At 36.8% G+C, this 25448-nt stretch overlaps 2 protein-coding genes across 5 annotated transcripts in view; one reads left to right on the top strand and one right to left on the bottom strand.

Moving 5' to 3' along the window:
* Positions 1 to 237: 237 nt before the first annotated feature.
* Positions 238 to 8705, bottom strand: LOC134534915 (large ribosomal subunit protein mL44). Of its 2 annotated transcripts, none has more exons than XM_063373608.1 (6): positions 8528 to 8705; positions 7002 to 7110; positions 5750 to 6007; positions 3724 to 3808; positions 3333 to 3636; positions 238 to 1596 (listed from the first exon to the last, which is right to left on the bottom strand). In XM_063373608.1, the coding sequence occupies exons 1-6, from the start codon at positions 8595 to 8597 to the stop codon at positions 1433 to 1435; spliced, it is 990 nt and encodes a 329-aa protein (XP_063229678.1). In that variant the 5' UTR covers positions 8598 to 8705; the 3' UTR covers positions 238 to 1432. The 2 variants fall into 2 exon arrangements, with proteins under 2 accessions (XP_063229678.1, XP_063229679.1); XM_063373609.1 differs by having other exon boundaries at positions 8674 to 8699.
* Positions 8706 to 10040: 1335 nt separating this feature from the next.
* The window catches only part of LOC134534920 (AP-3 complex subunit beta-2), a 36005-nt gene continuing 20597 nt past the window's right edge, over positions 10041 to 25448 (top strand). Inside the window, exons 1-11 of one of the 3 annotated variants that reach the window (XM_063373624.1) lie at positions 10041 to 10113; positions 12257 to 12384; positions 12771 to 12846; positions 15701 to 15871; positions 16679 to 16839; positions 19337 to 19439; positions 20215 to 20361; positions 22837 to 23007; positions 23846 to 23998; positions 24093 to 24286; positions 25195 to 25268. In XM_063373624.1, coding sequence (XP_063229694.1) covers positions 12263 to 12384; positions 12771 to 12846; positions 15701 to 15871; positions 16679 to 16839; positions 19337 to 19439; positions 20215 to 20361; positions 22837 to 23007; positions 23846 to 23998; positions 24093 to 24286; positions 25195 to 25268 — 1372 coding nt within the window. In that variant the 5' untranslated portion in view covers positions 10041 to 10113; positions 12257 to 12262. Of the gene's footprint in view, positions 10205 to 12256; positions 12385 to 12770; positions 12847 to 15700; positions 15872 to 16678; positions 16840 to 19336; positions 19440 to 20214; positions 20362 to 22836; positions 23008 to 23845; positions 23999 to 24092; positions 24287 to 25194; positions 25269 to 25448 lie in introns of all 3 variants that reach the window. The other 2 variants (XM_063373621.1, XM_063373623.1) reach the window with 2 other exon arrangements.

The following is a 25448-nucleotide window of genomic DNA, read 5'->3' as shown; positions in this document are numbered from 1 at the left end:
ACACAATAATAACAATTTAATAAATTATACCTTTTTATCTATTAATGTTCATATTTTTCACAGAAAACAAGACAAACAAGCAAGTAAAAATGAAAGGACAGGCCTCACAGTTCGTGGGGCCCTGATATGAGCGTAACATGATAATTGATAGCAAACACAGTGAACAAAGAACCCTTCCTAGGATGGTCAGGAGGGGAAAATGGAAGCACCCTGGGAAAAAAAATTAGGAGCAATAAATTTGTGTTAGCCTTTATGAAATCCTACTTACATATATTACAAAAGTGAAAGTTTGTATGTTTGTAAATACATCACGTCATTACTGCTAACTGATATGAATTAAATATGGCACAGAGGTAGCCCATATACTGGATTCCAACTCTACAAAAAATTATATCTCTGAAGATAATCAAGGTGAAGTTAAGATATTGGATATGAATAGTAAAAATTCCTATAATAGAACACATCTATTTACAATTTTCCAAAATTCCACCATAAGGATTTAAAAAAAAAATGGTTAGGTTTAAAATTGAAAAAAAAAAAATTCTAATCACAACTGTGCAGAAAAAGATAAAAAGTGTGTCTGTCTTTTTTTAACATTGTATGTCCGCAAGAAAAAAGACAGTTTAGAGTTAACAAATAGGTAGCACCACTGTTGTACATTTATATGTAACACAGTTTACCATCACACAACTTAGTAATGTCCAAATTTTATTTTCACATATTTTTTATTTAAAATCACACATTAATATTAAAACTAAAAAGAAATAGAACAGGAAATATTTGAAAGACAAATGACAATGACAGGTCATAAATGGTATTTCTCAAAATGACACAAATTTTTTATCATTAAGTTAGGGACTCTTTCCGAATAAATACTTAGTTTTTTCAATCCCTTGAAACATGATGACGTCAAAGATTGCATAAAAATAAAATGTAGAACACATATCATTTAAAGTGAAAAATGTATGGCAGTAAAATAAATATTATTTATTTCCTGTGGCCTAATTTTTAGAAGTACCAGCCTTGGAACACTTGTACATATTACTTACTACCTATTGCTACTATCATTACAAAATAAGCTGCCTCATTGCCTATTTCTCCATCAGATTTCTTTAATTTGTGAGACAAGTACTAAAACTATTATAAATCTGTTGATCTGAGAAAATTGCAACACAATGTCTTTTTTCTCTAATGATTTTGACAACACATTAGGACTTGAGTGGTTTTTGTTTTACAACCATATCTGAATTTTAAGTTGTAGCAAGTTGTGAACCAAGCCAATTGAAACTTCCCTTTGGGTTTAACCAATTTTGCCCATTTTATATGTAGTTAATTAGTTGTAAAACTATCCGACAAAAAAAATCATGATTATAAATTGGGCACTGTTCTCTCTTCTAAATGAAAACATGAGTAGTCAACTACGCACACATCATCATTTATTCCATTCACTGACAGACATGTTCGGAGCATTAAATCGATCGCAGTCTAATATCTGCTCCGTAGTTACGGGTCGGAAGGTTTCGGTCACTCGGAACAATCTCTGCAGAACATTATGAGCTGCTGACTCGACTGCGATAGACACAGTTTCACCCCAACCTGCAAACACAAGAAACATTTGCATTGCTTCAGTGTGGTGTGATGTCAAAAGAAAAAAAATACAGGTTTTCATGCACTGCATGAGAACAGGTGGATTTAAATATTAATTATTGAAAATTACAAATATTCTTCCTGAATTACAAAGGATTACTCATAGAGCTACAATCAACTAGTTCTACATTAAAGCAACCTTAATTATTAGTGATGGGATTTTCGATACTTCGATACCTCGATACCTTCGATACTTGACGGTATCGCAAAGTATCGAGTATCAAAACTGTAAGTTCAATACATTTTTTCGATACCGGAATGCTTGTTTATTTGTATTGAATTAAGTTTTGAGTCGCCATCGTACAAAATACAACTACTAGAACAGCTTATTAGCCGTAATTATGATAACCAATAGGCTTACATCAGAATAAATTATAATTATATAAGTCGTTACTGCAACTTGCCAATAGTAAACAAACGGTAAAGTAAGGTTAAGTTGTTTTTGTTTCGTGTTCAAGAAGTTACGTTTTTCGTACGTAACACTTCTGACATTGAATTCACAGGAAATTTGAAAAAAAAATTAGTAGAAATATTGAGCACTTAAAATTCACATTAATTGACTCCACCCACAATCCGTCACAATAATAATAATAAAACGCCTATTCTTCGTTCACTCTTACATGAGTTTTGGAATAAACAAAGCCTCTTGTAAACAAACATTTTTATTGGCTGCCGGCCGCCGCGCACATTATTTGTGCGAAAGAAATAGTCCCGTGGTTACGTACCATTCGTAAGTATTTTTACACTGCCTTTTTTATAACAATTGTTGTTATATAGCATTATTGTTTTTCACCATTAATATACAATACAGTTTAATGTGTCAGCAAGTATTTACTTACAATTATGTTAGCAGACGCCATGTGTACAGTGTACAGTTGATGCTCGGCGCAACAGTTGTATTTCGGATTCGCGCGTGCACGGTTTGTTATGGCTGACGCCGGACCAAGTTTTGTAAAACACAGAACGGGAAAGCCTTTGAAATGTGCACAGAAAACTATTTTAAAATATTTTCAGACAAATATCCGGATTGTCGTGTGAACGATATCGCGAGTTTAACTGCGGAATCTACGGATGTTTCGAATCGTAACACTATCTTATTGTTGTCTTACATTACGATGCTATTTTATCAATTATTCAAAAAATAAACATTATTTGCTTTTGTGTCCTGAACTGTAACGGCACCATTTTCCTGTTATATTACTTCTCCGTTATTTTATTAGCACCAACTGTACTGAAGAGTGTGTGTAACAACTAGTGCTTGGCTGTTAAATCTACTATAAATTTAAAGTATTTTCATTAAATTACTACAACATTTCTTATTTGCTCCTCAAAGTTCTGATTTGTATTTTTGTAATAAAGAGGGAATTTATATAGTTTAAAACTAATTTATGTTATTTGTAATAAATGTTACTTAATGGGAAAATATTTTTTTCCCTGGAGTATCGAAAGTATCGAAAGTATCGAACTGAAAAAACAATACAGAATCGAGTATCCAAAGTGTGGTATCGTCCCACCTCTAACCTTAATATATATAAATATATAAATATATATAAAACTCCACTTGATTGGCATACCCCACGTAAACTTCTCTCAGAAATAATTTCCTTGCCATGCAATGGCAGATAGCCATGTTGGAGAGCATCGAAAAAGTAGGGAAATCCTGGGAAGCCAACTAAATCGCGCACCTGCACCCATGAACTGCTTGTCGGAATACATCCCCACGTGATAGACGGCCAGGATGGTGTTGGGGGCGGCCTGGCCCAGCAGCCTGGGCTCGGGCGGAGCGGCGCCCCGGCGCGACAGGATGGCCGTGACGAGGGACAGCGGGTCCTCTGGGGACCACATCTCATACACGTTCTTCCCGCACAGCTGGGTCACCACCAGGTCCATCACGAAGCGCACTGCTCGGTCCCGACCGGAGCTGGCCTCCAGCGCGCCCACCACCGCCTTCAGGCTCCTGACGAGCGTGGCCGGCTCCGGGGGGAAGTCCTGGCGACAGGCCCGACATCACTGCTCACGTACCCATCCGACATTCTCGACTCTCCTGCCCCCGTCGTGCTTCCAGAACACACTTACGGCAGAAAGTACGAGATCGCGGGTTCCGATGCCGGAAGACACTTTTGCCAACACATCTTCACTCATCAAATGACTGTGGGCACAACTGCAACAAAACACAAGTTGAAAATAAAATACTAGCACTCGCAGGCACAAATCTCCCGAGGGGAGGGGGGTGTTCATGGACAGACAGCTTACATATTTTATACAGCCTATATTTTGGCCTATATGCACATGCATAAAATAAGCAGAAAAATTTTAATATACAGAACATTTTCCATAAAACATTGTTTTTACATTTATGTTTCACAGTCACGGTTTTGAATGCGCAAGAATGCCCCCTCAGTGAGGGACTTACTAATTCCAGGGAGGGCCAAGGGCCCCTTTAAGCCACCCCCCTGCCCCTAGAGTACTGCTACACACATGCTAGCACTCTATGAGTACAAAATAAAAGCAATGATATGTTCACAACTGAACAACATTAACTTAGAATTGCCGGTACAATAATCAACATTAACTTATAATTGCTTTGCTTGTATACTAATAAAAAAAAGAGAGCCTTGGTAAAGAACGGAAGGAAATAAATAAAGAGTACTTTTGAAAATTCCTTAAGGAGCTAAGATAAGTTTTCAGATTCATATCACAACAAAGTTTCACAATAAAATAATTTACTGATGTAAAGAATGAAATCCTATTTTTTTCGAAAATATTCTTATAAAGAAAGTTATTAAAAATGTCTAAACTATATCCCCATTATTACGATGACATTTGAAATACAAGAACTTCATGTTAGCATAAAAACCATACATAGTGACAAGGTTTTTTTTTTTTTAAAGAAGTGTAGTTGGGCGATATGTGTTAAAAAAAATTCATAAAATCCAAACATACTTTTATACTATGCTCTTTAACTTCCTCTTTTCATTAAACCCGGCGGAGATAAGAAATTTCAAATACTTTAGGAGATATCCAATTTTTTAATTTTCATAACAATACCTGTGAATTCACGTGACATAAACCATTGTTTCTTGTTTACGAGTATGAATTTTTTTTCTAGCGGCGTTCACCATTGTTTACCCCGCCTCTAACTTAGATGAGTTTTTAAGGTTTCAAATTTTAATGTTTTATTTGTTATTTTGATATTGTTGCGCAAGTAATAAGTAAAAAAAAATTACGTGAGTTCATACTGTTCATCCTTTGTCCCGGTTTGTTAGGTCAGGTCAGTTACATTATAAATACTTTAAAACTAAACAACCATTAAAATTCATTCATATTATTTATAATGTCAGCTTAGTTTGAAAGTATTTATAATGTAACTGACCTGACCTAATCGACCATTTTAATTAATTAGGCATTCACGAACACACGGCAAAATAAAAAATTGCGGCGGTCGAATTATTGCACAGGGCTTGTATTGCAAAATAAGAACGGCTATATCTGCTAAAGTATTTGTAATTTCTTATCTCCGCCTGGTTTTATGAAAAGAGGAAGTTAAAAAGCATAAAATAATAGTATTTTCAGAATTTAAAAAAAAATTTTAACAAATATTGCCTAACTACATATTTACCGAAGTGCAATATACTAAAACTTTCCCTGTTACCTATTAAGGTGCTAGCAGTTTAGATTGCTTTCATATTTCTACTATCAATATTTTCCACTGCAAAACTTATGAATTTCAGAAGTAAAAAAAATAATAATTTTTTTAACAAATAAAATTAATGCATATATAAAAAAAAATTATCACAGAATCACAGTTTTATGAAATACAAATGATCAAAATATAATAATAATAATTTTGGTCCTACAGACCACAGTCCCATGCTGATTTCTACACACCACAAATAAATGTAGAGACAGTGCATTCCAGCATTTTGAATGTTTTTTTTTTAATCTTTTTTTCTGAAAAAAAAAATAAATTCCTGTATCAGCCGCTGATCGGGACGATTCCAATATGTTTGAAAATCAGTTAGGAATACACTGCATATAAATTAAATTATTTTTTCCTAGCTTCGTACGCAAGGCAACCACGAGACACTAGTCGAGTCCTCACCTGATGCACTCTTCGGGCGCGTGGGGCAGCGACGCCCGCAGGCAGCGGCGGACCGTGTCGCTCACGAGCCGCTCCCCTGCCTCCACCAAGGGCCGGTTGTCCGCCAGCGCCAGCTGGGGCGACTCCACGCTCAGCTCGCGCAGCCGGGCCTCCTCTCGGACGACGTACGAACGGTCCGTGAAGGCCTGCTGCAGAGCCTCTTCCGCGAACTGCTCGTTCAGGCGCTTGCCGAACGCAAACAGCTCTGCCTGGTAGTTCCTGCAGGTGGTCGCACGCTCTCGAGTGCATGACCCTCAATTTCAGGGACGTCGGAACGTTTTCATGAGTGTGTGGGGGGGGGGGGGGGGGGCGAAAAGATGTATCACATTTACCTCAGTCCTAGAGCGGGGGGGGTCCGTAGGGCCCTCCCCCGGAAAAATTTGGAGTTTTAGATGCAAAATTGTGCTATTTAATGAGTTTCCGAACCAAAATATTAAATATTTGATGACGTAGTATGTAATAAATATTAACGCTCATTCCTAGATCTCGGATCTCTCGACATATCGCCGCTCTGTTGTTCTGGGCCATGGAATGGCTTAATACTCTGACAGTAGATGTAGTACAATTTAAATAAAATACCATCCAGGTATTTGCAATCATTTTACAGTATATTGACCATCATAAATTTGATTTTCTAATCAATGTGATCACCAATGCAATGTTTGTAACTACTGGTTGAGAAAAATACTACTAGGACCAAACATTTATTCTGGGAAAAGGAGGGGGGGCGAAATGCTACTCTCGCCCCCCCCCCCCCCCCCATGCATAACAGCACGGGGGCGACTCGCCCCTGATGCCCCCCCTGTTCCGACGTCCCTGCTCATTTTTACACATTTGGTAAAATCCCAGTCAGCCAACGCTGCTTGTCTTCATCTGGATGCAAGACATATTTAAAGAGAAATAAACATTTTGCAGAAAACCAGCCTTGATAATTCTTTACGAATGTATTTCATTGATTTAAGTTCATTTAATGATAAAAAAAAAAAATAATATACTGTATTTATAACAGTCTGGTTCATGCTAAACAACGTGTATTAGATTAAATTATCAGCAAAAAAATATATATGCTTTTTAAAGGGAAATAATTTCATACTCAAAGAGATTGGGTTAAACATCTAATATTGCCAAATTTAAAAAAAAAAAAATAGTTTGGATGTTATATACTGAACAATTACCCCATAAGAATCCAGAGACTTTATATTGCCATACTTACCATTCCAAAAATGTGGAGCGACGTTGTGGAGGTTGAGGCCCCATTTTGTCCTGCCTACGTTTTATTTCCCTTAATGTTGGGGCAACCCATCTTTTGAACGTTCTCTGTCCTTCGAAAATCAAAGCACACAAGACATTTTATTTTCAAAATAAGTATTAGTCTTACATATAGAGATGCAACCACAGTAATTAATAAACCACCTCTAAAATTACATTTTTTTCATCCTGTAAAATTAATAGCTGGTTAAAATATGCCTGTCCAGGACATTATGATGTAAATATTTAACTCTTCTGACAACTGATGTGCATTATGTGCTTTTTCTCACAAACAATGACTATTGCAATTACGTACAGCTAGCTGTGATCGCAAATGCGTCATTCTCACAGAGACAGGATCCTGGGTAAAATTTCAACACCCACCACGACAGAGCTCTGAGCACAGAAATGGTATGCCACGAAACAATTCAGAACCCATAGAATAATTTCAGAGGCCATTCATCTTACAGGGGCTCACATAAGATGTGCAGGGCGATTTGAAAACTGTTCAAGATATTCAAGTGGTGTTTGTTTATAAAAAGGATTTAAGAATATGCTGAGGTCAGATGAGTCATCCTGTTTCCCAATTTCGTATTAAAACTGTATTTTTATGAAAGTAAAAATGTCTAAAACATGTTTTTTTTAAATAATTTTATGGCATCAAACACCAAGTACAGATTCTTGAAAGCACTCCAGGAACTTGAATTAACCATGCACAAGAAGACGCCAGTCCACAGCCTTGCGCTTGAGAGGCGATACTATGCTAAAACACCAGCGAGCGTCACACATCATTCTTCCTCAATAACACAAATACACCTCTGACTAGAAGACCTCTTAAGTCTTTCTGTGCATCACAATATTGCAAATTATAAAACCCTACTTTGAGATGAATGCCTGGAAACCACCATGACAAGACTTGGGTAAAAACACTACTTGGATCTGAGGGGGAGAATAAAGGGCGGGAAGAGAGTAACAGGAATCCTTGCCACCGGGTGAAATCCCAATTACAAGTGTAATGAATCAATCACTTACGTTAACTACATTTTAAATTGGTAATTTTTAAACAACTATTGAATGGATTTTACAGTATCTTTTAAATATCTAATTTCACAAAACCAACTGTTTGCACAATTTCACTTTATTTTTGATGTGGCTGGCCTAACCCAACCAACCGTCTACACTATTTTATATATATATAAAAAAAATTTAAAGCTAGCTAACCTAATCCAATGATATCACTATATCAGAGATTTGGAATATATAAACCTAACCTAACCACTTTTGAATAGTAAATTATTTAAAGAACCACAACTCCATCTTAGAAGCTGTTAATCATAAAAACAAAAATTTAATAAAAAAAATTGAAATTTTTCATTATTACAACAAACCCCCCCCCCCCCGCCCAAAAAAAAAACACCCTCCCACCCCGGCTGCAACCCTATATGGGCTCAATGTCCTTCGCCCCAAACTTGTCAAATATCTGTAACTAACCTGGATAAAAGCATAAATCTTTTAACGTCAATATCCTTGAAACCAATGCATGGCTATTAACAAGCGACATTATCGGTAATGATAATTATTATATCCTACACCCAAATATTTTAATATGATTCTACTACAATAAATATTTGGAATACCTATAATCTAAACAATGGCATTGATTACTACAGTTAACAACATGGCCATGATTTTCTAATCAAAACATCGTTATCTAGTTCCAAACATTACCACTAGGAGCCTCCGTTTCTTTCAACCATAGCCAATCAATTTCGGACTAAAAAGGCCACAGATTTTTTTGTGCGAGTATTTTTCTGTGGAATTGTCCGGCACAGAACAAGCAGGGAGATATAGAAATATGAGTCTTACAGTGGAATCTAAAACCGTGTTTCGGGCTACATGTGCTTATAACTACTAGCAAAATAAAAATTGGCTAATTATCTACTTCACGACAATAATCTATGTAATATACAGGCCGGCCAGATCTGTGGACATTTTTTCTAGTTCTGCACACATACCTCACGTTGGAGATACTGCAGACGATATTGGCACTGGATTAGAATAGTTTCTAACGGAAATTTGAATATTTAAAAAGTAAAAATGCCTAGAAGTGCGGTATATGGTTGTCCGAATCAAAAAGAAGATCGATTGGGAATGGAATAAAGTATTATAGTTTCCCCCCCCCCAAAAAAAAGGATCTAGCTTACATTTGGGTACACGTGGACTAACATAACTAGCCTGCACCGCACATTTCTCCAGCGCGCGAGACGTCCCTCGGCAGCTACACGGGCCGGACGGGCCACCCCTGCCTCCCCGCAGGAGGCTGCTCTACGCGAGAGAGCTGGCGCCGGGCAATACAAGAAAACGGCCGAGAGACGCCCGCCACGTCTCCACGTATTCTACGGAGACGTGTACGCGACAACCTTTACTTTACACTGAATAAAAAGACAACACAACTCTATCCTTCAGGAAGGAAATTTTCTATTATTGGAGAGTTTAAACTATTAGCTCTTTGTTAGAAGTAAAAATGTGTTATCAGATGAGAAGACTGATTTAAAGAATAAATGTAGGATACATGATAATGTCCACCATGGTTCCTACTTCGCTTTACACAGCAAGTGATCTGATTGCTCCACCAGCATGACCCTACTATGTAATGACAAAGTCTGTTTACCTTACACATTACATAGGCTTTTAAATGTGCAAAATTTTTAAAACAGCTGAATATTTCTTAGTCATGTCTCATATTAAAAAGCATTCCATAAAATCTTGAAGCATATTTTTTTTACTATTTAAGTGGTTAAAACATTTTTTTTTAATATCTGTTTTAAATGTACACTGCTATAAAAAAAAATATTTATCTTAATTACATAGGGAGCGCCATTTCATTTTTTGAGTGTGAGTCATGAAATAATTGTAACCACTTAAAGCTCCTTTAAGTACGCAACGTTTTGGAAAGCACACCAATTAATTCTTTCCAAAGAAAAGACGAATAAGATTTCTATGAATTATATGCTGGAAGGGGTCCGTACAAGGGGGTCCGTATTATTGTTGTAATCTGTGGTTGATAATTTTGACAGGTGGGAAGATATAACTAGGTAGAAGGAAATTATAAAATACGAATATAATTATTATCTTCAATTAAATTTATTCGTTGTCTTTACCTGAGAGGTATATTGTGGATAGACATTTTAAGTTTAAATCAAACCTTTACTATGTTTACTTGTTCCTTATTTTTGTGAAGCATATGTTTATGCATAAATAATATGCAAAGTTGTGCAGCTTTTTGTCCTTTTTTTTTTTTCAGATAGGTTATTTAGTTTATGGTGGTTGATTGGTCGGACATTTGTTCCTCACTACAAATGATCCTGGTTCGATTCCCGGCCGGCTCAAATCCGCAATTTATCATACTAGTGAAAACGTGGTAGACGTTGCCGTGATATCGGTCAATGCTCTTTTCTTATATCATCACCCCGTATGGTCTCTAATGATCCTGATGTAAATGATACATGTTAAGGCCTCATTAATCAACATGCAATAATGATTAAATGGCTGTGCCTATGGAGCTCACTCTGCTAGCACTTGAGGAAAAAAAAATCCACATTCTGAATCACCTATTATACCAATATGTTTGAGTCCTATTTCAAAATGAGTGGTGAGTTGAGGTGTGGGTCTCAGTTTATTGCAGCCTTGAGTATTGTGAATTACATAGTTTTTGTCATTCGAGGGGGAAGAAATTGACAGTCAAAATGTTACAAATATATCTGGTAATTTCTCTAAGTTAATCTGGGGTGGAGGGAGAAAGTGGTGAAGAGCAGGAAGGCTTCAGGTATAATGGGAAGAAATCTAAGGGGAGGAAGCAGGGTGCTGTAAGGAAGGCTTGAACCACCACGCTGCGCCTAGCGCTGGAGTATGCTGCAGTAGTATGGGATCCTAGACAGCAGTACTCGAAAAGGAACTGGAGGGTGTGTGGAAGAGAGCAGCTAGGTGGGTGAAGGGCAAGTGGAGGAGAATAAAAAGAAAAATTAAATTGGGAGTATGTAATAAGCCTGTCAGAGATGCTGAGTGAGTGGGATGGCTGGGGAAAGCTGTGGAATGGGATCGAGAGTGAGGGAACCTTAGAAGAAGGAGGGAGAACTTCAGAAACGTATTCAGAGTAAAAAAAGAGAACAGAGAGGGCGAAGAATTTGCTGCTTGCTAGAACAATTATTGGGGAATGTTATTGTTTGGATGAGGAGTGTGTATTGGCGAGGAGTGTGGGAGCAATTCAGGAGGAGAGTTAAAATGAAGTAGGGAGGTCTGGGCTTATTGCCACCGGGCTTATGCCCAACTGCAGCAACAGGATCAGTCAGGGTTGTGCATTTGTGCAGTTGTGCAGATTTATCACATCGGGTACCCATCACTGTCTAGTTGCTGTCCCATTAACTGTATGTACTGGTATTTGTGTCATCTTTGTATATATGTGTTTGTCTACAGGAGTGTACCCGTAATTTTATATCTTGAGGGCGGGCGGAATAGAACCTCTTATCCTGCTGTCTGCTTTTAAATTTTTCCTTTTTTTTAATGGTGGGCATGATAATTTTTTTTAATTTCAGGATACATTCCCATCTCCCCTCCCTTCTGTGCTTCACCCTTGTTTGTCTACTTGCATGTACTTATGTAATGCCTACTCTTATTTAATGTATTACAAGATAGCATATTTAAATCAGCATTCAGACTTTTAGCTGATTCATAATGAATAACCATACTAATCTAAATATTTAAAAACATTTGTGAATTTATTTAAAATAAAGTTAGTAACTTATATATATATACTTATATATATATATATATATATATATATATATATATATAAAATTAAGTAAAAATGTGGGCAAATGACAGATTTACTACTGAGTAAGCAGAGTGCAGGATTAATCAGAAATTGTCTTGTCTATAGTGCCGTAAACCTGGAAGTAATCGTAGTAGGGCAAAATTCTGAGTTTTTTTTTTTTTACGTAGGCCCTACTGTGATATCTGGCTTTTTAAATTAGTAGGCTACTTCTGGCCTCCATAACTCTCTTCAAATAAATTGGTTTCGATAAGTGATATAGTATGAATGTTCAGTTTGATGCCTTTTACCTGGTGACAGTGATGTTATTTTGTTAAGTGTTGTTTACTGTTTGATTAACAAATGTATTGTGGTTGTTTGTAAAGTATGTATGTATTTGTTTTTGACTGCAGTGCAGCATGGCTAACAGTGGCTCCTACAGCAGTGACCGCACCTCCGCAGCCACTGCTGCCACCACCGAGAACCAGGATTACTCGGCAGATCCGGCTTCAGGGGGGTTCTTCCATTCCGACTATAAAAAGTACAAGCTCAATCCGCTGTTAATGTTAAAACGTTACTCTCATCGCAACTGTTGCACATCAGTCTTTAGTTCTGTGCACTAAAAATAATGTAGGTCTAAAGGAGTGATTAGGTATGCATGGTCGCTACAGGACTAGAAAACCGGGAAAAGTCAGGGAATTTAAAACGGTCGGTATTTTCGGGAAATGTCAGAGAAATTACAACGTATTTCTGGAATTTCTTCTTGTGCTTATTTTATTCTTAAGATTTACTTTGTATATTTAATGAGGAATTAATGGGGAAGAAATAATTACATACAAATTTCTCCAGGTAATGTGTAGAGAGACTTAAACTCCGTGGAAGTGGAGACTAGGCTCTTTGCAAACCTTTGTGTCTGTTTTGTCACAGACATGATGACCTGAAGCAGATGTTGGACAGTAATAAAGATAGTCTGAAACTAGAAGCCATGAAGAGGATTATTGGAGTAAGTACACATCATTATTGTTTATTTAATATTAGTTGTGTTTTTTTTTTGTTTTTTTTCTTTCTTTCATCATTGCCTTTGCAGGTGCATGATGTGTGCAAGAGTTGAGAGAATATAGACTGTCAAATAGCAGAGTTATACACAGAAGTATAAATAGAACATGAATGACATACAATGCATAATTTACTATCCATATATCCTTGTGCGAATCCTTTTGTATTGAATATCAATTTTTATTTTTCATAAATATTGAATATTTTTTTAATTAAATTTTTAATACAACAAAATTTTGTTTTTACTTCACAGAAATCCAAGAAAAATTGTTTATAAATACAGTCAAATAAAAAAAAATAGAAATATAAATGGAACCATAATAGTGTGGTTTAAATGCAAAAAAAAAAAACTAGCATGCATTTTCTTAAAATAGTAAAGTTTCATTTAAAAATTGTTTTGTTGATACAGCTGATTATATAAATAAAATTTGAGTAGTTTTAGTAGATTTCAACAGTTATGGAAATTGTGGGGGTTGGGTTTTCTTCTTATTCTCCCTTTTTTGATTGCAAAATATGTAAATTATTTTTAAAAAATTATTCAAGAAAATTTTAAATTTTGATCACAGAGAAGTCAGGGAAATTTTATTACAGATTTGTGTAGACATTCTGTGATACTACCTTTTAGTTATTAATTCATTACCTCTTGCTTAACTATCACTTCCTTCCATTCATTATTTTTTTTTTAAAAGTCGTAACAACATATTTTTATGTTACTACATTGACCTGACCTCTGTAGCAGGGTTGAAGGGGAGAGAGATAGGAACGAAAAGAAAACATTGGTTTCAACCGTTGTTGTGACGTAACGATTTTTCTATAATTTATTATTGAAAATTAGGCTTTGTTAATGCAGAAAGCACACATTAAATATACCGTATTTAATCACATAATGTCCGCCATCGCATAATGTCCGCACATTTATTTTTAAATACTTGAAATGGAATTTTTTAAAATCTGCATAAAGTCCGCACCAGACAAAGCAACTGCGCAGCTGCCTGCGATGTCACGCGAGTTGCAAGGGGATGGGCTATATATAGCACAAGCCAGTACACGTCAACTCACATTACGTCACAAAGTAGGGGAGGTAGCGGAGAAGTGGTGGGGGTACATGCGCATGGGTTTTTTATACACACAGTGGGCAAGGGACAGGGAGGGAGGCTCGCCGGCACCGGCTAATGCAGACATTAGACATCTGCCCCGTGCCGTTAGTGGCCATCTCAATGAAAGATTAAAAAAATATCTTTTCACACAAAGCGTTTATTTTGTGTAGGCTGGCTGCGGCTTCTGAACGTAAGAGCGCACACGCGAGTGAGAAAAGGAAAAAAAAATGAGTGGCGTCTTCCACTAATCACCGGCACCCAATTATCTCGACACCTGTCACATTCCTCACGTCCGCTGCGGAGGGTCGCCAGTCACCAGCGCTCTGCTAGTAAACTAATTATGAGAGAACAATTTTTTTACTCTACACAAAACGTAAAATTTTGAGGAAAAAATTTTTTTTTCGGACTTCACCTCATAATGTCCGCACCCCATTTTTGGGTCAAAAATGTAGCCAAAATACTGCGGACATTATGCGAGTAAATACGGTATTTCAAAAAAACAATTACATACTGTCAATTTACAGTATTATTACAGTTGTTATTAATAAAGATCGCGGGCTTTTGCGGCCATTGTATGAAGTAACTTGGCTTCTGGGTTACCTACTCAGCACGTAACTCTACCCTGATGATGGTGACTGCAATGTCGACCAAAAGTCGGTGTCATATTCACCTTGGACGCGGCTACAACGAAAAAGCCAAGCTAATTCAGTTGTAGTTATTCCCAAAAATGAATTAAATATTATAAGCCAATGACTTCACAGTACTTAACTATTTGTAGGAGTTAGTCATTATTTACATCAAACATTCCATACAATTTTGAAAGTTAAGAAATAGAATATAGTTATAGCCTGAAAACTATTAAAACCAGGATAGCATATTTTGGTTCTTCTCTTCCTCCCAAGGAAGCACTAACTTTGGGAACAAGAGATTTTGTATTCGAATCACAGTTAAGGTATGGACGTATGTTCCATTTAAAATTTCAAGATCAGATTAACCATAGTCTGGAAGCCATCCTCTGACTAACTTACCATCATAAAAGTGAGGCGTTAATAAGTTCCATTGAATTTATTTACATATATACCGTATTTATCTGAATATAATGCTTTGATTTGTTCCAAAAAAGAGAAAACAAAAAGTGGGGGTGGCTTTATAATCGCAAACTTATATATTGACATTGGGAGCAGCTTAGTTGAAAAACTACAGTCTCTGCCTCTTCAATGTGTCAATTGTGCCACTTTAGACAGCTGTTAATTACCACCTCCTGCATATCCACCTAGTTGAATAACTACACGCACTGCCTGTAAACTGCATCACTTATGCATGCCACTTCAGTCCTAGGCTTCCGGAACTTCTGCACAGGTGCGACAGATGACCACTGTACATCACCACATTCTTTGCTTTATGAACAGCAGCTGCTTTTGAAATAAAGTCATTAAAAATTTTTTTTCTAACTGCTGCTTGGTGTAAATCACTTTACTAATGAAAGTGGCACCAGAAAGGGTCAAGTAAAAATGGAATAAATTTAATAATTTAAAAGAGTTTTAAGTATGTACTTGAATTTTAATTTCCAGTCCATAAAGCCTTTTATTTCATAAAACTCTTAACCAAAAAAAATTTCACATTATATTCAGAGTTGCATAATTTTCGGGTAAATACTGTACATATAATTTTACTGCATATGTACATTTCTTTGTTTGGAATCAGATGGTTGCGAAAGGAAGAGATGCGTCTGACCTGTTTCCTGCCGTCGTCAAGAACGTTGTGTCCAAGAACATCGAAGTCAAGAAGCTGGTGTATGTGTATTTGGTGAGATACGCAGAAGAGCAACAAGACCTTGCCTTGCTGTCGATATCCACCTTCCAGAGAGCTCTCAAGGTGCGTAGCGGCTACATTTCCTTGTGCGAAGTTGAATATAACTTACTGTTACGTTCACAATTTCTCTGCCCAAAATTGAACATCTGTGCCCCCAATAAAAACTGTTCCTCTTATATGTTGAAATTTTAATTGTAAAAACTGGATCAGGTTTTTTTTTTAGTACCTTAATGTTTTGAACTATGTAACTTAAAATTTAGGGGTATAGGCACTTAATGAAACTTATGTGATAGTTCCGTGCTTTATGCACACTAGATATTTTTAATTAATATATTTTTTTTTAAGTAGGCACTGCTGCTTTATTATCACTAATGTGGTAATGTGCATATAAAAATATCAGCACCTTGCAAGAAAATATTTTTATGATGTAATGTTTTGCATCGCAATAGATTTAATAAGGAAGAGCTAAAGATGGTGGTACAGTTTTAAAGCGCGGGTAAAGTGGATTGTATAATATTATTAATTCTCAATTTGAAGATATTTTTATTTATTACATGCTGGTTCATACTAAAACAACGAATTTTTTGGCTGTGAATAAATCTACTTTTGACAGCTATAATAAAAATGGTTTAAATTAACAAATAAAATACAGTTTGTGCAGTGATTATATGACACTAGTTTTTTGAATGTAATGGTATAATTAATAAACATTATCAGCTGTTGTTGAATATAGCACCATTTTTAAAACTGGAAAGGTTTTTTTGAAAACAAAATCAATTTCACTGAAATCTTTTATTTGAATAACAAAGTTCAGCTAAAAAAAGTGGTCCACACGAGTGCTGAGTGTTGCGCTGTCCTGATGTGATGCAGGATCCCAACCAGCTGATACGTGCGAGCGCCCTAAGGGTCCTCTCCAGCATCCGCGTGCCGATGATCGTGCCCATCGTGATGCTGGCAATCAAGGACTCCGCCTCCGACATGTCGCCGTATGTCCGCAAGACTGCGGCCCACGCCATTCCCAAACTGTACAGGTATGAGCTAGGCTTCTGCTAATCCAGATTTTTTTTTTTCATTTCAATAGAATGTACAATAAATTGAACAGCAGATTATTCATGAAAATTGAATGTACGTTCTTTGAACGTTTCTTGCAATGGGGTAAGACTGTTCAAAAAGTTGGACGTAAGCCATTTCTAGTTACACTGTATGTCGTTAGATAAAGCTCGATAACAGACAAAAGAAAGATGAGTACACAGACACACAGAAAACAAGCCAGAATCAGCCGATGTCAAAACTTATATGCTTAGACTGCACATGAATGGACTACTTGAAACGTGTATAAAGATATCGATATATCAGTGATGATGGTTTTACATTAACTAGATCATTTACATTTAGTTAATGCAATTCCTACCTTAAATTATTTAACAAGAACCAAATTAATAGTTTATGACAACTTTTTTTTCTGTAAATATGCCCTCGGTATGTTATAATGTGTTTTGTTCTTTGACCTTTGTTCTTTTGACCTTTGAAACAAAATGTCTGCAAATATAACTAATTATTAGAAAATAATTTGCCTATTCCTATATACATTTACTAAACTGCAGTAGCCTACCAAAGAAATGACTACACTTTTACAATAAAACATTCCATTTTATTTATTATTCACATTATTTCCCAGAAGTTGCAATTATGCAAAATTACCCAAAAAAATTAAAAAAATTATTCCATGTTATGTAAGGTTACATTCTATTAGACATTTACATGGAAAAGCAATTAATTTATGATGTTAACTTGAAGTTATATTTTTTCAATTTGGGTATTTATTCAATTAATTTTTTATTTGGTTTAAAACATTATGTTTTCCAAAGAATGCATTAAAAGGGTGACAAAGTGTTATATTTTCAGCATAAACATTTGACTAATATATGAATTTGATATAAATGCCGTCTATGAAATTTACAGTGAAAAACTGGCTATGCATGTTTTAAAACCAGGGAAAGTTTTGATTTTGAAATTGTTTTGTTGTTGGAACTTATTTTAATTTTTTTGTGAATGAGTCCTATTTAGTTTATATATTGATAATGTTACGAGTATAATGTGTTGGAACTGGGTTCGTAAGGGTTAGCCCAATTGAGTTTTATTACAGTTTAATTAATTACTAATAAATAATTGTACTTTAAAATGCTGATCACCAATCACTTGCACTTAAAAAAGTTTATTCTCAAGTCACTCAGTGTCTGTCAATTTCCACAGTTTGCACTCCTCACTGGAGCTAGGCTCGACAGTAATTCGCCCCTCGCCTCGTGCCTGTCCTCGCACACACGGCCTTGCGCCACTCAGTCGCACTCTCACGGTCCCGTCGCTCCTCGTCGCGCCGCTCTCGAGGGGGTCTCTCACCCTCTTCGCCGTTGTCGCACTTCCCTTCACTCGTGGAACTCTCTGATCTCTCGGAACTCCTACGGGGGCCGGCGTCTCGTTCATATCCCCATGGCATCTTTCTCGAAGGGACGAGAGCGGCTGTGACGTGTTGCGTCCATCCCGGGCCGACCCGACGCCCGAAAATTCCAGAAAGGCAACATTTATTCATGTCAATCAGTGCGGCGGCCTCAGAAAACACGCAGGATTCCCGGGCCGCTTAAAGTATCAGTGACAGTAGTCAGAGGCAGACATGTCAGGCATGCGTGACGTCAGCGCCCGTGTGGGGCCACTGGTCAGACTCACTGGAAGTCCCACTCAGGTACCTGGCACGCGTTGCTGCCTTGCTCTCTAGCATGCACGTAACAGTAATTATTAATTTTAAAAAAAAATTGTTTCATTTAAATTATTGAATTAAATATCGCATTAGTCACGGATATTGGGTATTTTTTAATACTCGCAGACACCTAGTACGAAACAGCATGCCAAGCATTGAGGATACACTTTTTCACAAACTGCCTCGCATTGCAATAATTTGTTTTGCAGTAATCGGGCTGTAAATGTTGTATGACCAAATTAAGTTTTATACCTACACATCACCTTTCGTGCTAACTTCTAGAAAGTGATTTTTCTGATACTAGTACATATTTATTGCTATTTTTATTTCCAATACATAGTAATAACTGGTATAAAAAACTGCAGAGGGCTAGTTTAGTAACTTTGAATACCTACCTTTTTGGTACATTGAACTACACAGCTCTGTTAAGGTAAATGGTTAATACAACCATAGATAAATTAATAAATAAAACTTAACTCAAAAAAATGTCTTTTTTTCTTAATATTTATTGCAGCTCATGGCCATCAGAATTTTTTTTATACTATTTGTACATGACTTTCAGATTGATTCAGATTATTAGTGTATTTTTCCATGACTTAACAAGGTTTAATTTTTTTTTTGTAAAAAAAGCTTACAGAATTTTACTCACTGGGACTGAACAAATAGCATGACTTGACTATGTATAAGGGTTATTTCTTTCTTCGAATTGCAGTTTACAATGTTTTGGTGTGTTTGTAGCAGATAAATTAACTTTCATTGCATATTTTATGTGACAGTTTGGATCAGGAGCAGAAAGAAGAGTTAGTCCATGTAATTGAGAAGTTATTGTCAGACAAGACTACTTTGGTTGTTGGTTCTGCAGTTATGGCTTTTGAAGAGGTTAGTATGGTTCATATCTTATAACCAAAATCACAGTAGGTTATTATATTATTTATTTAATTAAATGATGATATTTTGGAAACTAGGTAAGTTCTTTTATTGTAATACCATTATTATAATACAAATATATTTAGTTCAATATCGCAGTGTGCAAAACAAATTAATTGGTTAACAATGTGAGTTTTTTTTTATTTTATTGTATTACTGCTATCATTTGTATTATTAGTTCAGCCACATTATAAGTTCATTTAAAGTTTTCCAGTTTAATGGTACTGTCGGTTGGTGCTAACTTAATTCACAAATATGAATCTCAATGGTTTATTTAAAGTTGTCATTCAGAGAACGCTGTTTGTTTGATGGTTAGATTTTTGTAAGGATTACGTTAATGATCAATCAGTTGTGTTATTGGTTGGTTTCAGGGCTGGTAGGAAGGGATGGTTATGACTAGAGACCTGCAAAATTCGCGGATTCATTTCGTGATATGCTACAATTCAAATAATTATACCTTAGCGCTGCTTCTGCAATTGATTCACTGTTAATCTGGAGTAATGAGGGTCAATTAGAGACCCTCACTCATAGAAGTGTCGAATCACAGACACTCGGTCGAGACGACTCACAAGTCAGCACCCAATGAACAGGTGGCATTTGCCCGAGTGTGTACAGTGCAGTAGTCTATCCTGGAGGTCATTGAATCCGTGAATTTTGCAGGTCTCTACTTATGACATTGTAAAGAAGGTGGAGAGTGATAAACGCGTTCGCGCTGTAATGTCGGCAGGTGTGTCCCGAGAGGATAGACTTGGTGCACAAGAACTACCGCAAGCTGTGCAACCTGCTGGTCGATGTGGACGAGTGGGGCCAGGTCATCATCATCAACATGCTGACCCGATATGCCCGCTCGCAGTTCCGCAACCCCAACTCCGAGGTGAGCTGCCGGTCGTTTGTACGTGTCCCGGTTGTTATCCGTGTGACTTGTGCCACTGCAGCAGTGGGATGGACTCCCTCCAAGTGTTGGTTATTTCATGCACTTGTCATTGATATTAATGAAGGAATTCTCCTGTAAATATCTCCCAATATCTCTCTAGTATTTTATATCAACAATTTTTTTTCTCGCCAGATATTAACTAAACATTTTCAAGCTGTGAAAGGTCATGCAAGTGATCATAACTATAAACTAGAGATAAGATTATATGGTGAATTGCGATAAAACCGAAATAATAATAACAAAATACATGTCACTACACCATATAACATCAAAATGTAAGTTAATTCACCACATAGCACCGAAAAGCATGTTATATTATGGAATTAATCAGCATTTAACAAAAACTTAATTCCGTTTTACAAAAAAATAATCTTTTAATGTTTTAAATTTAAGGAAAGTCATTATTTCTGTTCAAAATTTGTACCAAAGTGAATAAACCAGAAAAAATGATTTAATTTCTTTTATCATGCTTCTCATGTTGACTGACTTTTAAACTAAATGTGATCACAGATTAATTTTTATTTTTTAAATGCTGCATATAAACATTACACTATTTTGGTGGAATAAATATTACAAAACAATTTTAAAAAATAAAAATAACACCTAAATACTTATTCTGTTTTAAAAACTAAATTGTACTAAAAATAAAACCATAAAATCTTGTCTCTTCTATGAACTCATACGTGGCGTAGTACCTCTGTTATTTAGATGATGTAGTAAATATCTGTCAAGAAAATTTGAGACGAAACATATGTGAGAGAGTTAGTTATGAAGTTATGATAAATTTTCAGGAAAAGTACTAGAATAACAGTAATGATAGTAAAATAAAATAACCAACACTTCATATCATATGAGTCCCACTTTTAGTGGTAGTTTCAGATAATAAACTTGTCGCAGTTTGGTGCCTACTAACACAATCTCTGATCTCACCCCCAAAGAAATGAGCATTCATTATTAAGAGCAAAATTTTAAAAATCAACAGTGTTGTGTCAGAACTTGTTCTAAATGATTCAATATAACATGTAACTGATGAATATATTCCCATAATTTAATTTGATTGTAATCTAGTTGAAAATAGTTAACTAAATAAATGGCAAATTAGCACATTTCTAGTTTCCATTGAATATGTAATATTTAATAAGAAAACGTTTTTTAAACTGGACATTAATGACCTGGAATTATTTTACTACTTTTTTTTTCCCTGATTCTAAAAGCATGTGTAAGTGGTAGTTATTTAATTATTTTGTTATATGAATTTGAGATGTGCTTTCCCCAGCACTTGTTTCTTTTCTCGGGAAGGAGGTGGTGAAGGGTTGAGATGCTCTTTGGGGTCTCAGTGGTCACTTCATCACAAGGCAGCAGATTCTTGAGTTGCGAGAAGTGTCGCCGTGGCGCGAGAGATGTGAGTGGCACGACCAAGTCTCTTCGAGATGTATTAACATGGCAGGGGTTCCCGCCAGAGCATGCACGAGACACCGGTCGGTGAATGACTTGTCAAGGGTAAATTCCAGAGCGATGCCGTTTATTGTGCCCAACACACAGAACCGAATCTGGATTCCTTGACACACTGGCAACCACCCCTATATTGCCAAATGAATTGACACGTCACTGGACGGGAGGTGGTACTGACTGCGGCAAGCTTTAGTCTTAAGGCCACGCTGGCCACACAATGCACAAAGAGGGGTCTGTAGATAGACAGGTTGGACATGCCTGTAAATTGACTGTTGGCAGCAGTTATTTTTCAGTGACAATCACATATGTCCAAAAATAGACGGTCGAGAACCTTTACCTTTAGGATAAAAGGGCGACGTCTGTAAATGAACCTTAGAATAGGAGACAGTCAGACAGGCTCTCGTAGCTGAAGGTCGCAGGTCTTGGAGGGCAGGCAGTTTCAAGGGTTAGAGGATGAAATGAGCCGAGGCATCGAGTTCCAAGGCGATAAGGTGAGTCTGCGGTCAGGCGGCGACTGGCGGTCACAGCTGCTGCTCTCTCTTTTATCGCACATCTGGTCGGGAGGAGCAGTAACGACAGTTGCGCTGATTGGTGGCACACGTTGAGTAGGCGGTGTAGGAAGGGAAAGAGGTGCTACCTCCCTTTCCTCGCACAGCAGGTATGTGTTAGCAGTCCAAAGCCACGCAGCAGCACTGAGCCGGGCACTTATTGAGATGGTGAACGTGCAGCTGCCTGCACCCGGGCGCTAATAGTGAGGGGCGGCCGGCGCCGCAGCCGAAGGGAGAGAGGGGAACGACAAGGGAATTGACAACTCTCTGTAGTTGTGTACTTGACTTGCGTCAAGTTATTAAAGTATAAACTTTGTTGGATGGTTTTTATTTCACGTGTGTGAATGGTGTGCACACTAATATGGAAGAACTAGATGCATCAATAGCTACAAGCATGATGGGGTTGCTTTTCCAGGATGTAGGTGATGACAATTCTGAAGACAAGCCATTCTACGACGACGAAGATGACGACGAAGATGGTAAGGTGGCTAAAGGTGACAAAAGCAGGAAGGTCTTGAGTCTGGACCCGGACCACAGGCTGCTTCTAAGGAACACAAAGCCTCTACTGCAGAGTCGCAATGCTTCAGTGAGTCTTTAAAATTATAGTAGCTGTGTTGTGATAGTTGTTGTGTAAGGCAGCGAGCTCTCAAACAAACATGCGTACTAATTGTAGGATCACCTATATAAAGTTTGCTGTTTTCATTCATCTAATGAATTTAAGGTTTTTATCTGACATCACTAGGAAATACAAATCAACTGAGTGTATGTACTTGTATGTTAACAGTAGGGTCACAAATACATAAATTTATGTTAAGTTAAAAATTCAAGTATTAATTATGTAGAGTAAAATGAATGAATTTCCTTCAGGTATGATCATGTAAAAGTTCCCTACATGTTTCGTGAGAGGACTACATGTACAAGATGCTGCATAATGAAACCTTTTTAAATACAGGGAATCCACTTAGTAGTTAGTATGTACACCCCTTCACTGCATGTGTTTCTGAATGTTACCTCATGCTTCTTTGGATTGGTATAACTCTCCTTCGAACCCCTTCTTTTCTTTTAAACTCTGTCCTGCTTGATACAATTTTTTTTCTTTAATCCTTTGAAAATAGCAAATACTGTACGGCTCTGTAAACCGTCACTATGTTTACAGTTTTTCTTTTTCTTTTTTTTCTTTTCTTTTTTTTTATGAGATTATGAGTGCAAAATTGATGTTATTTATTTAAAAGGTTTTATGTTAAAAACAGTAAGAGGAAGATGTGAATAGAGAGCCTCAAATCTAATTAATGATGCTATTGCAAAGCTATTTTATCTATGCATTTATAAAACCATTACTATAAGGTAGATATAAATATAAATATATATAATGATATTTTCCCAGCAATATTTTTACGTGATGCATAAAGAGCTTTGTTTGGCAGGTAGTGATGGCAGTCTCCCAGCTGTACCACCACCTCGCCCCGAGATCAGAGGTCATCGTGGTGGCGAAGGCCCTCATACGACTGCTCAGGTCCCACCGGGAGGTGCAGTCGGTGGTGCTGAACTGCATCGCTTCCATATCCACGCTGAGAAAGGTGCGTTGATCGTTCCCCTGGGAGCGCCGATGTGCGGGCGAGAGAACCCGTCCCTCCCTCCGCACAAGCTCCCGTCACGGGTCGTCTGTCGCAGGGCATGTTCGAGCCGTTCCTGAAGAGCTTCTTCGTGCGCACCAGCGACCCCACGCACATCAAGCTGCTCAAGCTGGAGATCCTGACGAACCTGGCGACGGAGACGAGCATCTCCGTGATCCTCAGGGAGTTCCAGACGTACATATCCAGCCAGGACAAGGAGTTCGTCGCCGCCGCCATACAGGCGATCGGAAGGTCGGTTTTGAATTTTCTTGCTGGAGGTTGGGTCGTATGAAGTTGTTGAGACCCTTGTTTGTGGGGACAATATTATATACTATACTGAATAGATAAAGGCAAAATAACACCAAAATACAAATTAATTAATACATTATAAAGCAGCAAAATGAAAAAAAAAATAATAAATGTAAATAATCAGCATATTTATTCAAAAGTCGACTCTGATAACAAAAATTTAATCTTTTAATATATTAAAATTCTATGAATGTAAATTATTTAGCATGGAGTTAATACTAAATTGCATGTACTAAATATAGTATGTATAGCAACTGTTGCTGATTTATCGGTATTGTTCCCAGTAGTTTGACGTGCGTATTACAAATTATTGTTTTAAATATGCATCATGTATCAGTCATAATGACACCATTTTGGTGGAGTAAGTATTATTGAACAAGTAAATGTTGTATTTGTTGAAAATGGTACTATCTTTATGAATAAATAGAGTTCATAAACATTAAAAAAAAACTATATCACAGAAATCTCCTGTTTTAAAAACAAAATAGGCCTTAAAATAAAACCATAAAATCTTGTCTCTACTTATGTGGAATGACTGTGGTTTTTGTTAACCAGCATAAAGCTGATTGTTATTTCTATCATTTACTTAGCTTTTTTTTTTTTACTTCATTCTAATTCTGCGTTTTATGTGTTTTTTGTATTTACTATGGACTTTTTTTTTCCCTGATATCCATCCCTTTCCAAGAAAACAGTTCAATGCTGACCTGCTATGTTTACAAATTGGTGTGAAACTAGACCATTTAAGTCTTAAACTCAACTCGGCTTCAAAACGTTTTGCTCACAACAGTCCTTGTTGCTATGTAGTGTCATAAACTATTTTTTATTTTTATGAATGTGGGTTTTCTCTGCAGGTGTGCATCAAACATCAAGGAAGTGACGGACACATGCCTTAGTGGACTGGTCGCACTCCTCTCCAACAGAGATGGTATGTCTCCTGTAGAGTCTATATTTATCTTTAACTAAAACATAATGTGACAGCGTTTGCAAAAAAAATATAAAGGAACAAAAAAAAATTAGGGCATTTTTTCCCGAAAAGGCTTAAGGGTATGAGTTTTCTTATTTTAGTTCAATATTTCTTTGATAGAAAGTTTTTGTGTCTAGACCA

This window comes from Bacillus rossius, chromosome 8, assembly GCF_032445375.1.
Source record: "Bacillus rossius redtenbacheri isolate Brsri chromosome 8, Brsri_v3, whole genome shotgun sequence".
Lineage (NCBI taxonomy): Eukaryota > Metazoa > Arthropoda > Insecta > Phasmatodea > Bacillidae > Bacillus > Bacillus rossius.
This window is presented reverse-complemented; position numbering and strand designations above follow the sequence as displayed.